Source organism: Choloepus didactylus, chromosome 18 (genome assembly GCF_015220235.1).
Source record: "Choloepus didactylus isolate mChoDid1 chromosome 18, mChoDid1.pri, whole genome shotgun sequence".
Taxonomy (NCBI): Eukaryota; Metazoa; Chordata; class Mammalia; order Pilosa; family Megalonychidae; genus Choloepus; species Choloepus didactylus.
Window position 1 is genome coordinate 16686642 of NC_051324.1, and position 14477 is coordinate 16701118.

General features: G+C 42.3%; 2 protein-coding genes across 2 annotated transcripts in view; one reads left to right on the forward strand and one right to left on the reverse strand.

Annotated features, from left to right (window-relative positions):
* Window positions 1-14477, forward strand: part of ITGAE (integrin subunit alpha E) — a 94347-nt gene that overhangs the window by 56073 nt on the left and 23797 nt on the right. Inside the window, 6 exon segments of the mRNA XM_037810646.1 lie at window positions 292-369; window positions 7760-7823; window positions 7911-8018; window positions 11459-11515; window positions 11781-11876; window positions 12414-12509. Coding sequence (XP_037666574.1) covers window positions 292-369; window positions 7760-7823; window positions 7911-8018; window positions 11459-11515; window positions 11781-11876; window positions 12414-12509 — 499 coding nt within the window.
* HASPIN (histone H3 associated protein kinase) lies at window positions 8540-11252 on the reverse strand. Its single transcript, XM_037810631.1, has one exon. It carries the CDS (start codon window positions 11250-11252, stop codon window positions 8880-8882), a length of 2373 nt encoding a protein of 790 aa, XP_037666559.1. The 3' UTR covers window positions 8540-8879.

The window sequence follows — 14477 nt, forward strand, 5'->3', positions numbered from 1 at the left end:
AGTGGTTCTGCAAGTGTTATTTTCAGCACCCTCCTGCCTCACAGCATTAGAATCACTGAGGGAGATTGTTAAAATGCAGGTTTCTCAACGCCACCTAGACTAACTGAATCAACAAGGGGGAATCCCAAGAATCTGCATTTTTAACAAACTTTCCAGTCAACTCTTCTGCATACTAATTGCTTATCTCTGACCCTTTTCTTATCTGACCCCTGATGACCCTGGGAAGGCAAGGTACAGAAGCAGCTTTTACAATACAAAGGGATATTGGGAACTAACACTCTTATTTCCTAGTTACAACGAGAAAAGGTCTTTGGTAAGCAAGACCCACAGCCTTCAAGTCAGGCATGTCTTCATTGCAGTTCTTACCAAGTAAGTAATTCCAGGGAGCCTACATCCGGGTGACTGATCGTGCCTGGGGAACAGCTTTAGGCATTCTCCTCTATGGATGTAACTGTTCAGGGTGGATGTGGGAATTGCCCTTCTTTGAAAAGAGGCTGCTTAGAACCTAGGCTCTGACATTGACCTCTAGGGCACTAATAGTTTGACCCATCATGATAATCAAAGAGTAGTGCCAAGTGGTCTTGCTGCAAAAGGATACTGATGTGATGCTAAAGAGGGAAGACAAGAGGGGCTATGGGGTTGGGAAGTAAGGAGGGAGAAAAGTAAGGCCACACTGAGGAGTGATAGAGATAGAACCAGCCCATTTATACAAGATGCAAATATTCCCCCTCATCCCAAATGCCCTATAGCCACTTTACATCTTGACATGCAACCTTGGTTCCTAAGATCTGATGCCCTCTATCCTAGTGTATACAATTGGTAGCATTTGAGTTCATTCAAAATGAGAAGGGAAGAACCTAAGATGGCAGCTAGGTGAGACAGGGCAAAAAAACACCTCCGTGAAAAATACTAGATAAAAACCAGAAAGTGACCCAGAACACCACTGCCAGTGATGCACCAGCCAGACAAGGTCTGCTAAATCCACAGGGAACATGCATTTGGTGAAACCAGGAGCCTGCATTCTGAAACGAGTGAGTCGGCTGAAAGTCCCTCGGCCATGCTGTGGTGTGGGGAAATGGTGGGCTGGCATTTGGAGATGGACTAGTTCTTTAAAAAAAAAAAGCCTGGGAGTGGCTGCAGATACAATGGGGAGAGCTGCACAGTGAAGCACGGCGGGAGCGGGCTGGGCTAACGCCTTGGTGTCTGGCATGGAGGATACCCCTTCCCACATCTGCTGCTGATTGTCTCAAGATCAGGGGAGCAGAGGGGAGCCAAAAGCAGAAAAAAAACAGCATTCCTTGCAGCTATCTCCCCAGTGGGTGGGGGACGCTCCTGCCCGGGGCCAGACCCACAGCCCAGAGCCATGCCAAGAAACCCAGTGTGAAGGGGAATGTTTCCTGCAGCATTACACACAAGCCACGATATCGGCCGTGGACAGTGGCCTTTAATACACCCATGGCTGATTGTCCCGGAGCTGAGAGGGCAGAGCTGTGCGAAAAGGGGGAAGTTAACACTTCCCATTCAACCATCTTTGAAGCAGGCTGGGAGTGCCCCTGCATGGCCCAGCGACCCAGGGCTTCCCTGGCGGGCCAGCGCGCACTAGTGACATGGCGCGGCCCTCCCTCAGCAGAGGTCCTGGAAGAGCACAGCTGGGAAGGGGGAACTGCTCGGAAATCCCAGGGAACCTATGCCAATACCAAGGACTTGTGGGTCAGCGGCAAAGAACGGCCTTCAATCTCCAGGAACACCTGGGAGGTTTGATTATTAAAGCTGTCCTGCCTGCCTAACTACCCAGACACAGGCCCCACATTCAGGGCAGATAGCACCAGCAACACACCCAAACTTGGTACACCAATTGGACCCCACAAGAATCAGACCCCCACACACCACAAAGACAAAGTGGGGAAGAACTGACTTGAGGGGAATAGGTGACTCATGGATGCCATCTGCTGGTTAGAGAAAGTGTACGCCACCAAGCTGCTGTTCTGTCAAATTAGGGATCAAGTAAAGCAAATGCCAAGAGGCCAAAAACAACAGAAAATCTTAAAGTATATGATAAAACCAGACAATATGGAGAACCCAAACCAAAACACCCAAATCAAAAGATCAGAAGACACACAGTACTTGGCACAATTAAAGAATTACAGACAGGCAACAAGAGCATGGCTCAGGATATAAAGGACATGAAGAAGAGCATGGCACAGGATATAAGATATAAAGAAGACCCTAGAATAGCATAAAGAAGAAATTGCAAGAGTAAATAAAAAAATAGAAGATCTTATGGAAATTAAAGAAACTGTAGGCAATGGTGAGAGACTGAAAGCCTTCCCTCTAAGATCAGGAACAAGACAAGGATGCCCGCTGTCACCACTGTTATTCAACATTGTGCTGGAAGTGCTAGCCAGGGCAATCCGGCAAGACAAAGAAATAAAAGGCATCCAAATTGGAAAAGAAGAAGTAAAACTGTCATTGTCTGCAGATGATATGATCTTATATCTAGAAAACCCTGAGAAATCAACGATACACCTACTAGAGCTAATAAACAAATTTAGCAAAGTAGCGGGATACAAGATTAATGCACATAAGTCAGTAATGTTTCTATATGCTAGAAATGAACAAACTGAAGAGACACTCAAGAAAAAGATACCATTTTCAATAGCAACTAAAAAAATCAAGTACCTAGGAATAAACTTAACCAAAGATGTAAAAGACCTATACAAAGAAAACTACATAACTCTACTAAAAGAAATAGAAGGGGACCTTAAAAGATGGAAAAATATTCCATGTTCATGGATAGGAAGGCTAAATGTCATTAAGATGTCAATTCTACCCAAACTCATCTACAGATTCAATGCAATCCTAATCAAAATTCCAACAACCTACTTTGCAGACTTGGAAAAGCTAGTTATCAAATTTATTTGGAAAGGGAAGATGCCTCGAATTGCTAAAGACACTCTAAAAAAGAAAAACGAAGTGGGAGGACTTACACTCCCTGACTTTGAAGCTTATTATAAAGCCACAGTTGCCAAAACAGCATGGTACTGGCACAAAGATAGACATATAGATCAATGGAATCGAATTGAGAATTCAGAGATAGACCCTCAGATCTATGGCCGACTGATCTTTGATAAGGCCCCCAAAGTCACCGAACTGAGCCATAATGGTCTTTTCAACAAATGGGGCTGGGAGAGTTGGATATCCATATCCAAAAGAATGAAAGAGGACCCCTACCTCACCCCCTACACAAAAATTAACTCAAAATGGACCAAAGATCTCAATATAAAAGAAAGTACCATAAAACTCCTAGAAGATAATGTAGGAAAACATCTTCAAGACCTTGTATTAGGAGGCCACTTCCTAGACTTTACACCCAAAGCACAAGCAACAAAAGAGAAAATAGATAAATGGGAACTCCTCAAGCTTAGAAGTTTCTGCACCTCAAAGGAATTTCTCAAAAAGGTAAAGAGGCAGCCAACTCAATGGGAAAAAATTTTTGGAAACCATGTATCTGACAAAAGACTGATATCTTGCATATACAAAGAAATCCTACAACTCAATGACAATAGTACAGACAGCCCAATTATAAAATGGGCAAAAGATATGAAAAGACAGTTCTCTGAAGAGGAAATACAAATGGCCAAGAAACACATGAAAAAATGTTCAGCTTCACTAGCTATTAGAGAGATGCAAATTAAGACCACAATGAGATACCATCTAACACCGGTTAGAATGGCTGCCATTAAACAAACAGGAAACTACAAATGCTGGAGGGGATGTGGAGAAATTGGAACTCTTATTCATTGTTGGTGGGACTGTATAATGGTTCAGCCACTCTGGAAGTCAGTCTGGCAGTTCCTTAGAAAACTAGATATAGAGCTACCATTCGATCCAGTGATTGCACTTCTCGGTATATACCCGGAAGATCGGAAAGCAGTGACACGAACAGGTATCTGCACGCCAATGTTCATAGCAGCATTATTCACAATTGCCAAGAGATGGAAACAACCCAGATGTCCTTCAACAGATGAGTGGATAAATAAAATGTGGTATATACACACGATGGAATACTACGCGGCAGTAAGAAGGAACGATCTGGTGAAACATATGACAACATGGATGAACCTTGAAGACATAATGCTGAGCGAAATAAGCCAGGCACAAAAAGAGAAATATTATATGCTACCACTAATGTGAACTTTGAAAAATGTAAAACAAATGGTTTATAATGTAGAATGTAGGGGAACTAGCAGTAGAGAGCAATTAAGGAAGGGGGAACAATAATCCAAGAAGAACAGATAAGCTATTTAACGTTCTGGGGATGCCCAGAAATGACTATGGTCTGTTAATTTCTGATGGATGTAGTAGGAACAAGTTCACTGAAATGTTGCTATATTATGTAACTTTCTTGGGGTAAAGTAGGAACATGTTGGAAGTTAAGCAGTTATCTTAGGTTAGTTGTCTTTTTCTTACTCCCTTGTTATGGTCTCTTTGAAATGTTCTTTTATTGTATGTTTGTTTTCTTTTTAACTTTTTTTTTTCATACAGTTGATTTAAAAAAGAAGGGAAAGTTAAAAAAAAAAAAAAAAAGAAAAAAGACAAACAAGGAAAAAAAAAAAAAAAAAAAAAGATGTAGTGTCCCCTTGAGGAGCCTGTGGAGAATGCAGGGGTATTCGCCTACCCCACCTCCATGGTTGCTAACATGACCACAGACATAGGGGACTGGTGGTTTGATGGGTTGAGCCCTCTACCATAAGTTTTACCCTTGGGAAGACGGTTGCTGCAAAGGAGAGGCTAGGCCTCCCTGTATTTGTGCCTAAGAGTCTCCTCCTGAATGCCTCTTTGTTGCTCAGATGTGGCCCTCTCTCTCTGGCTAAGCCAACTTGAAAGGTGAAATCACTGCCCTCCCCCCTACGTGGGATCAGACACCCAGGGAAGTGAATCTCCCTGGCAACGTGGAATATGACTCCCGGGGAGGAATGTAGGCCCGGCATCGTGGGATGGAGAACATCTTCTTGACCAAAAGGGGGATGTGAAAGGAAATGAAATAAGCTTCAGTGGCAGAGAGATTCCAAAACGAGCCGAGAGATCACTCTGGTGGGCACTCTTACGCACACTTTAGACAACCTTTTTTAGGTTCTAAAGAATTGGGGTAGCTGGTGGTGGATACCTGAAACTATTAAACTACAACCCAGAACCCATGAATCTCGAAGACAGTTGTATAAAAATGTAGCTTATGAGGGGTGACAGTGGGATTGGGAATGCCATAAGGACCAAACTCCACTTTGTCTAGTTTATGGATGGATGTGTAGAAAAGTAGGGGAAGCAAACAAACAGACAAAGGTACCCAGTGTTCTTTTTTACTTCAATTGCTCTTTTTCACTCTAATTATTATTCTTGTTATTTTTGTGTGTGTGCTAATGAAGGTGTCAGGGATTGATTTAGGTGATGAATGTACAACTATGTAATGGTACTGTAAACAATCGAAAGTACAATTTGTTTTGTATGACTGCGTGGTATGTGAATATATCTCAATAAAATGATGATTAAAAAAAAAAAAAAAAAAAGAAACTGTAGGCCAAATTAAAAAGACTCTGGATACTCATAATACAAGATTAGAGGAAGCTGAACAACAACTCAGCCTCCTCGAGGACCACAGAATAGAAAATGAAAGAACAAAAGAAAGAATGGGGAAAAAATAAAAAAAATTGAAATGGATCTCAGGGATATGATAGATAAAATAAAACGTCCAAATTTAAGACTCATAAGTGTTCCAGAAGAGGAAGAAAAGGGTAAAGGTCTAGAAAGAGTATTCAAAGAAATTGTTGGGGAAAACTTCCCCAACCTTCTACACAATATAAATACACAAAGCATAAATGCCCAGTGAACTCCAAATAGAATAAATCCAAATAAACCCACTCCAAGACATATTCTGATCAGACTGTCAAATGCTAAAGAGAAGGAGCAAGTTCTGAAAGCAGCAAGAGAAAAGCAATTCACCACATACAAAGGAAACAACATAAGACTAAGTAGTGACTACTCAGCGGTCACCATGGAGGCGAGAAGGCAGTGGCATGACATCTTTAAAATTCTGAGAGAGAAAAATTTCCAACCAAGAATACTTTATCCAGCAAAACTCTCCTTCAAATTTGAGGGAGAGCTTACATTTTTCACAGACAAGCATATGCTGAGAGATTTTGCTAATAAAAGACCTGCCCCACTTCAGATACTAAAGGGAGCCCTACCAACATAGAAACAAAGAAAGGAGAGAGAGATATAGACAATTTTAACAGACATATATAGAATATTACATCCCAGGTCACCGGGACACACATTCTTCTCTAGTGATCACGGATCTTTCTCCAGAATGGACTGTATGCTGGGGCATAAAAACAAGCCTCAATAAATTAAAAAAAAAAAAATTTATTCAAAGCACATTCTCTGACCACAATGGAATACAAATAGAAGTCAATAACCATCAGAGACTTGGAGAATTCACAAATACCTGGAGGATAAAAATGAGGGGGAGATAAAAACATTCCCGGATAATCAAAAACTGAGGGACTTCATCACCAGTAATCAGTCCTATAAGAAATGCTAAAGGGAGTTGAGCAGGCTGAAAGGAAGGGACAGTAAGCAATTGACTGAAACTACATGAAGAAATAAAGATTTCCAGTAAAGATCACATGGTAAATATAAATACCAATACTACCACATTTTTGATTTATAACTCCATTATTTACTTCTTAAGGATCTAAAATACATAAACTGTAATGATTATTCAGTGGTTTTGGACTCAATGTAAAATATGTAATTTTTGACAAGAACTACATAAAAGTGGGGGAATGAGGGAGTATAGGAACATAGTTTATGTGTCATATTGAAGTTAAGTTGGTATCAAAGAAAAACAAGATTGTTACAGACTTAAGATGTTAAATTTAAGTGCCACAGTAAACACAAAGAAAGTATGAGAGAATATGACAATAGAGATGAAAAGTAGAGTAGGGGTTCCGAGAAGTGGGGGAAGGGGTAATGGGGAGTTAAGAAATGAGAGTAGGATTTCTGTTTGGGGTGAAGGGAAACTTCTAGAAATGGATGGTGGGAAGGTGATAGCATTGCAACATTCTAAATGTGATTAATCCCACTAATGGAATGCTATGGAGGGGGTGCAATGGGAAGATTTAGGCTATATATGTTTCCACAATTAAAAAAAAAAGAGTCTAAATAGATGACAATTAAATGCCAAGGATGATCCTGGATGGGATCTGAGGATGGAGGAGAGGAGGCTCAAAGGGACACAGATGGGACACACACACATACAAAAAGGAAATATAGAATGTAAGCTTTGTATCAAGGTTGCATTTCTTGAACTTCTTAGCTGCACTTAATGAGATTGCATAAAAGAATGTTCTTGTCCATGGGAAAGGTATATGTGAATTATATTGTTTGTTCAAAGATATGTGCAGCTTGCTCACATATGTTCAGAGGACAGAGCAATAGATAATGGATGATAGATAGAGAGGGAGGGAGGGAGAGAGGGAGAGAAAGAAAGAAATGGTGGTGTGACAGGATGTCAAAGGTGGTGGATCCAGGTATCTGGGGGAGGGGGGTCAGGGTATGATGGAGTTCTATGTATGGGGTTTGTACTGTTTTTGCAACTCTTCCTGTAAGATTGAATTTATTTAAAAATAAAATCTATTAAATTAAAAAAAAAAAATGAGAAGGGAACCTTAAGGCCTAACATGTGTCCTCTCAATTGTAGACCATCAGTGATGTACATGAACATAAGCCGGGGACTTTCTGACCACAAAGAATTCCTGTTCAGTGTAAGTTCTTAAGAGCCTAGGATTGCAAAGCTACAAGTTGCAAAGCAACCCAGCTTTGACTTCCCACTCTCTAATTTTATTTTGCAGATACATGGGGAAAATCTCTTTGGTGCAGAATTCCAGTTGCAAATTTGTGTTCCAATCAAAATACAAGGTCTCCAGATTGTAAGAGTGAAGAACCTGACAAGGACTCAGGTACTGAAAGGCAGTTCTTTATCCTATTACCATCCTATCTCTTTCCAATGACTATGGATTCTCAGAGGTATAAAAACTAGAGTTGTAGAAAAGGAGTAAAACTAGATTGCCATGGGAAAACTTTAGTAATAAATTACCAAAGTCCTGTTTAGAAGGAATATAAATCACTCAGATCTTAAAGTAACATCTCAGTTTTTCTCCTCTTGATGAAAAATAAGCAAATATTCAAACCTTTGTAATAGCTATATGGAAACATTTATTTTCCCTTTGGAGATAGAGAAATTCTACTTCTCTATATGATCAGTGAGTGAGCTTGATAAATATGTGGCATTTCTCAACACAGCTCCCTATAAATTGTCTACTATTTTTCATTCCACTTTTCCTCTAGTCTGTTTCTCTTGGTCTCTGCTTTGCTACAGTCTCTTTGCTTTTGACTATGAATCCCCATCTGTAGTCTGGTTCCCAAAGCCAGCCTATGATACCGAAAACAACAGGCTCTGATCAGTATAGCAGTGGAGGCCCTGATTTTTTTTGCCCAGGCTATATAAAGTGTCAAGGCTCAAAAATGAAATTAAGGAAAGGAATTTACAGATGGCCTCTGCTGACAGCTAGAAAGAGGACTTATCAGTTGTAAATACTTGTTCTCATGTCTCCTTTATTTTTTAAGAACATTTGTTAACAGCAAACTTAAACGTTTTGGCAGTACCACTTGGAAACAAAATTCTTGTTTGAAAAGCTGATTGAGAACATGTAAGAATGGAAATTCCATCCTGCTCCTATTCTGGGGATAGAGACTGAGAACAGCATCAGGGGCTTCAAGATCAGTGCCTTCTTAGTTTGGGGCAGTAAGGCACATTTCACTTACTTAAATAAACTGTGTTGGCAGAGCAGCTCAGTGGCAGAACGGAAGTTCAGCATTGTCTTATGGAAATGCTGGATCTTTTTCTTTATTTGCTTCATGGCAGAAGTGTTAGGTTTTTTCTTGAAGACCACTTGTGTCAGAATCTTATCTGTGAGGTAATGCAGCCACAGCACATTATTATAAGGGTGGTATTCACCCCAGCAGTTGTTGTTCTCCTTCCTCATTAGCCTGTAGATCTCAAACTGGTAGTCACCTTTACCTGTGAAGAGGTCCTCATCCATGGAAATGTCACAGAAAACCACAATCCCATCCCGCTCCAAGCGTGACAGGGTATAGTCGATGATGCTGACATGTAGCCCATGGGTGGGGATAGTGCTTGTCTTCCCATTGAGGGTGTAGTGGAGCTCTTTGAGGTTGGTTTTCTTTAAGAGTATGTTCCCCCAGTGTAAGTCTCGGTGCTCAAAGCGCAGTGATGCCTCTGCTACTGCGAGGGATGCAGTGATCTGGTGTAGAATGCTCTTTCCAGCAGCGATAGAGGGCAACCTTGTTTTCATTCGCTCTAAGTCAGTCCCTCCAAACTCAAATTCGAGCACAATGAAGAGCTGGTCTTTTTCAAAAAAGTCGGGCCGGTCATTTGCAGATCCTCTGGTTGAGTTATAGCAATCCCAGGCTCTGAGGAGCAAGGAAGGGTAAGACCCTTGGACACAGTGCACCGAGTTCAGCCCAATAAAGCCTTCTGTACGGTTGCATGCCTCATCAGACAAGAGGCTCAACTCTTTGGAGATGATGATCTCTGGCAGGATTTCCTCAAAGGTCTTTTGATGGGCTCCATTGACTAAATCCGGTCCTTCAATAGCAATGATTTTTAGGGCTACAGGCTTGTGATTAGCAACTGTCTGGAACACTTCACCAAACACCCCTTCCCCAATCTTCTCACAGCATTCCAGTTTTTCTCTAGAAAGGCAGTCGCTAAAGGGAACAGGACCTTTCTGACTGCATTCCCCATAAACCTTTTCAGCATCAGATGCCTTTTTATCTGCAATATGTAGAGTCCTTAATAAGGGGCTTAGCAAAAATAAGGAAGAGGAGTGCCAAGAGGACAGAGCACTATTTGTTCTGTTCATGACAGGAAGGTTTGAATATTCTGATATAAAGGACCCAGAGGGAGAATTGGCATGGTCATAGCCGCTGCATATCTCTGACGCAGCAGTCACAGTCTTCTTCTTGTGGAAATTGAGGGACAGCCTGGTTTTAGTCCAAGAACAGGCATCCTGTAAATGACTCAGGTCTAGGGAGAGGGATGAATCTTTTTCCACCTTTTGGCTCTTTTTAAACTGGTGGTGATGGAGGGGGGAGGTTCCCATTGCCTCCTCATGTTTTATCTTCCGACATGGCCCAGTTCTTTCAGGCCTGTTGATTTTCCGGCGTGGCCTAGTCCTTTCAGTCCTGTTGATTTTCCCAGGTATTATACAGCCCTTGCAACCATTGGCCTCCTCGTATTCTATCTGGACAGTCCGTTGAGACCCATTCTCTTGACAAGAGTCCTGGTCTGTGGCCCTTCTCTTACCTGTACTTGACAAACCCGGGCCCTCCAGCCTGTCTCCCACCAGTTTTCTTTTACAGCAGGAATCCCTCATATTCTTCCCATCTCCCCTAAACTCAGAATCTTCAGGATTTCCTGAGTTCATCAGACTGAAAAGAGCTGACCTGCGGGTGGCACGGGTTTGGTAGGCAGCACTGGTGAACTTGCCTTCTCCAGAAGCTCGGTCCAAGTCCACTGGCGGAAAGTCGAAGCCTCTCGGAACTTCAGAGGCTGCATCTAGAGTGGGGGAGGGTCCGGCACAGATGACACTGTCCCCAGGCGCTGGGAACCCAGGTCCGGAGCTGCGAGGAGTGGCCGGAGCGCTGAATAGGGAGGCACTGGTGCCCAGCTCGTCGCGGTCTTTGGACTGGTTGCACACACTGAGGTCCGGACTGAGGCGGCCCGACTTGCTGTTGGGGAAGAACGGCGGCTGAAGCGGGCCGCAGGGGGTACTGCACTTTTGAGGGGGCCGAGCTCGCAGCCTCAGGCGAATTGGGGTCACGATCAGGCTCTGCCGGTCCTTGGAGATTCGGCCGCCGGGGCGCCTCTGCTGTTGACCGACTGGGCTGCCGGGGAAGTCGGGATCGTCAGGATCATCGGAAGCGACAGACTGCGAGTGGCCGCGGCCGCTGCCGTCGCTGCTGCTGCTGCTGCTGAAGAAACGCTTCCGGTCTTGCGGTGGGAACCACTGCGCGGCTGCCCGCCCCGGCCGCTGCCGCGGCCCCCAGCCACCAGCAGCCCCGTACGTTCGGAAGGGCCGATTCCCGGACCGCCGGAGCGAGGTCGCCATAGCCGGCACCCGCCTAGCAGTTCAAATTCAAACACCGCGAGACTTCCCTGCTACATGTACGCTCGCGCCCGCCCGCCGGCTTGCCCGCCGGGTCCTAGCGCCTGATTTGCGCACGCGCATCTTGTCGGCCTCGCAACTTGGGAGAAGCAGATAATCATGGTGTACTTGCTTGTTCATTGTGGCGCGGTGCATGGCTCTCGTTTCAGGCCTACGCTGTCTGCGCCCAGAGTCAGGAGCGCGTTTGTGGGAGGGACCCTGTTCAGGTGAGCGCGGCCCTCCCGACGTGGCTGAGGGAGGGAGGGCCTGAAGCGGGTGACTCGAGGAGAGGCCAGGCGTCCACTTTTCCGAATTACCCCACCCCACCCCAGGACCTCCTTAACTTCAAAGCACCTTTGCTTTGGTCACGCTGAGCGCCGACACTGTTCACACTCTGTATTCTGGGACCTTTTGGTGCTCTGTGCTAAGTGTTAAGTTTTTCAGCCTTTGCGCACGGAAAGGGATTATGCTAACTAGATTTTCCTTTTCCAGCATGTGGAAGAATGGCATTCTGTGAGCTGTGCCGTCACTTCCGATAGAGAAAATGTTACCGTGGTTGCAGAGCTCTCCTTTAGTCACGCTGAGCAGGTACTTGGGACTGTAAAATACTCCAGATTCGGTTATTCTGCTGTTAACGGGCACCTCTTTATGACACTTTTCTTTCCCCAGATCTTGACATGGGTGATTTCTTCTTCTTATATTCAGTTCAATGTCACCTTCTTAGAGCAGCCTTCCTTGATCACTCATTTTAAAGTGGGAACCACTCACCTAGTTTAGTAACTTGCAGTGATCCAGGTGAGAGTGAAGAGACCTCAAATGAAGCAGTAGCAATGGGGTTGGAGAAAAAGGGACAGGTGCAAGAGACTAAAACAAAAAAATTGTCAAGAACTTTTTGGGGGTGGGATGGGGTGGGATGGAGGTACAGCATGAGGTGAAGGGTGAGGGAAAAGAGGTTGAAGAATACCTTGGGTAGGTTACTGGCTTGGGTAACTTTGTGTAAGCGAGGGCTGTTAACTAGGCCGAAGGATACAGGAGAAAGAACATGTTTAAGGGGAAAGATGGTGAATGATTTCCAGAAACAATGAGCCCATGTCTAAAATGTGTTTTCCCCCTCCCATCTTTTAGTTACTAAAAGCCATAAGTGAACTACAGATCCTTGGTGAAATATCTTTCAACAAGTCTCTGTATGAAGGGCTGAATTCAGAGAACCACAGAACCAAGGTAATCTCTGTTTTCTGGTTTTCTTAGTAGTATTCTCGGAAAACTGTACCTAGCCTGTGAATCCATGCACTGGCACTCTGCTGTTTGTCTCTTCCCATTTTCCAGGCTTATCTGAACTTGGCTCTGCCACCAACTGCCTTTTGACCTTGAGTGAATCATCTGCTTCTGCCTCAAGTTTTTCATCTGTAAAATGAGGCATTGAATAAGAGGACTAAACTGAGGAGGTCTAAGTGGAAATAACTAGGCTGGAATAAACAACAATATATTTTGATTTGAAAAAATTTTTTGACTCCCTAAAATGATAAATTATTTTTTGTGTTTGGTAACTTTCTTTCTAGTGTGCAGGATCAGTGTTTAGTTACAGTATTTGTGGTGGTTTGCAGTTATGTACCCCAGAAAAACATGTTAAACTTAATCCATGCTTGTGGATAAGACCTTTTTTTTGTTAAAGCAGTTTTATTCACACACCGTACCATTCATCCAATGTGTATAATCAGTGGCTTTTAGTGTAATCACGAAGTTTTGCTTTTGTCACCACAGTCAGTTTTTTATCTTCATTTTATTGAGATATATTCACATACCATGCAGTCATACAAAACAAATCGTACATTTGATTGTTCACAGTACCATTACATAGTTGTACATTCATCACCTAAATCAATCCCTGAACCACAGTCAGTTTTAGAACATTTTCATTGCGCCAAAAAAGAAAAACCCCATACCCCTTATACCACCCTAATTAATGACACTTAGCATTGGTCTGGTACCTTTGTTACAATTGATAGAAGAATATTATAATATTGCTGTTAATTATAGTCCATAGCTTGCATTAGGTATATTTTTTCCCATGTACCACCCTATTATTAAGACCCTGTAAAAAAAAAAAAAAAAAAAAAAAAAAAAAAAAAGAAAAATGCATCTAGTGAATTTCCCCAAGGATGCATTCTAGGAAGAATGAAGCTAACTTTTGCTCTTAATGCCTTCCTTAGAGAAAGAGGTCACACTGTACTGGAAAAAGATATACTCTTTGATTTTTGTCTTACGAAAGAGGTTTTAGATGTGTAGTGGTAGATGTTTCCCTGATGCCTGCTATTGGAAGCCCATTTAAATCTAGGGTCCCACCTTGCAGATTATAATAATTGGGAACAAAAAGCTGGTGTAAGTTAAAAGGATAACTCATTTTGATAAAATCTACTACAAAAAAATCTAAATTTAGCAAACAGAGACAACAGGAACCATACAAGTAGTCATATTACAAAATATTTCTATCTTCTAAATTTTGTTACAGGTTTTCTTTGATTAGAAAGCTCCCCTAATGCATTTGAAAATGGAGTAGTTTTACGAAAGTGAAAAGACAAAGACTTTTTAAAGTCTCTCACCTATAAATTCAGGATTACCCATAGTGGGATATTATTAATATAGCAGGCATTCAATAAATATTTTCTGACTGAAATCTAAAATTCAGTTATTTTCTTCTTGAGTTATTCAATAAATTGAATTCACAGTTTACAAAGGCTGTCAAAAACTTGAGGTATCTGCCTTAATAAATAGACATGAATCATTTGTAATCAGAAATATTGATTTATAATAGATATGCTCAGTTCTTGTGAGGAGATTAAGCATGGCTCCTGCAACTTTGTTTCTAATATTAATTTGCTCAGTAAACCCTTCCCTCATAGCTAGTGCAATAGCTCCTCATTCAAAGGATCCCAATTCATAATGAGTTCAAGGAATACAGTTACAAAACAGAGCCTGAAAAGTAAGACTGACATTTTGGAGGGGACTCCTACAAGTATTGAACTAAGGGTGGTGGTGAAGAGATGGGAGTTTGAAAACTCTGTTTTTAGCTGTTGATTCATTACTGATCATATTCAAGGGGAAATAATTATATTTTTAGATTTTAATTTTATTTGGTCAGCAAATATTGAATACCTACTATATGCAAAGTTTTCATTTTAGAATAAATGA

Excerpts from the sequence above, each read along its gene's own strand:
- HASPIN (XM_037810631.1), bottom strand. The coding sequence starts at position 11,252 with ATGGCGACCTCGCTCCGGCGGTCCGGGAATCGGCCCTTCCGAACGTAC.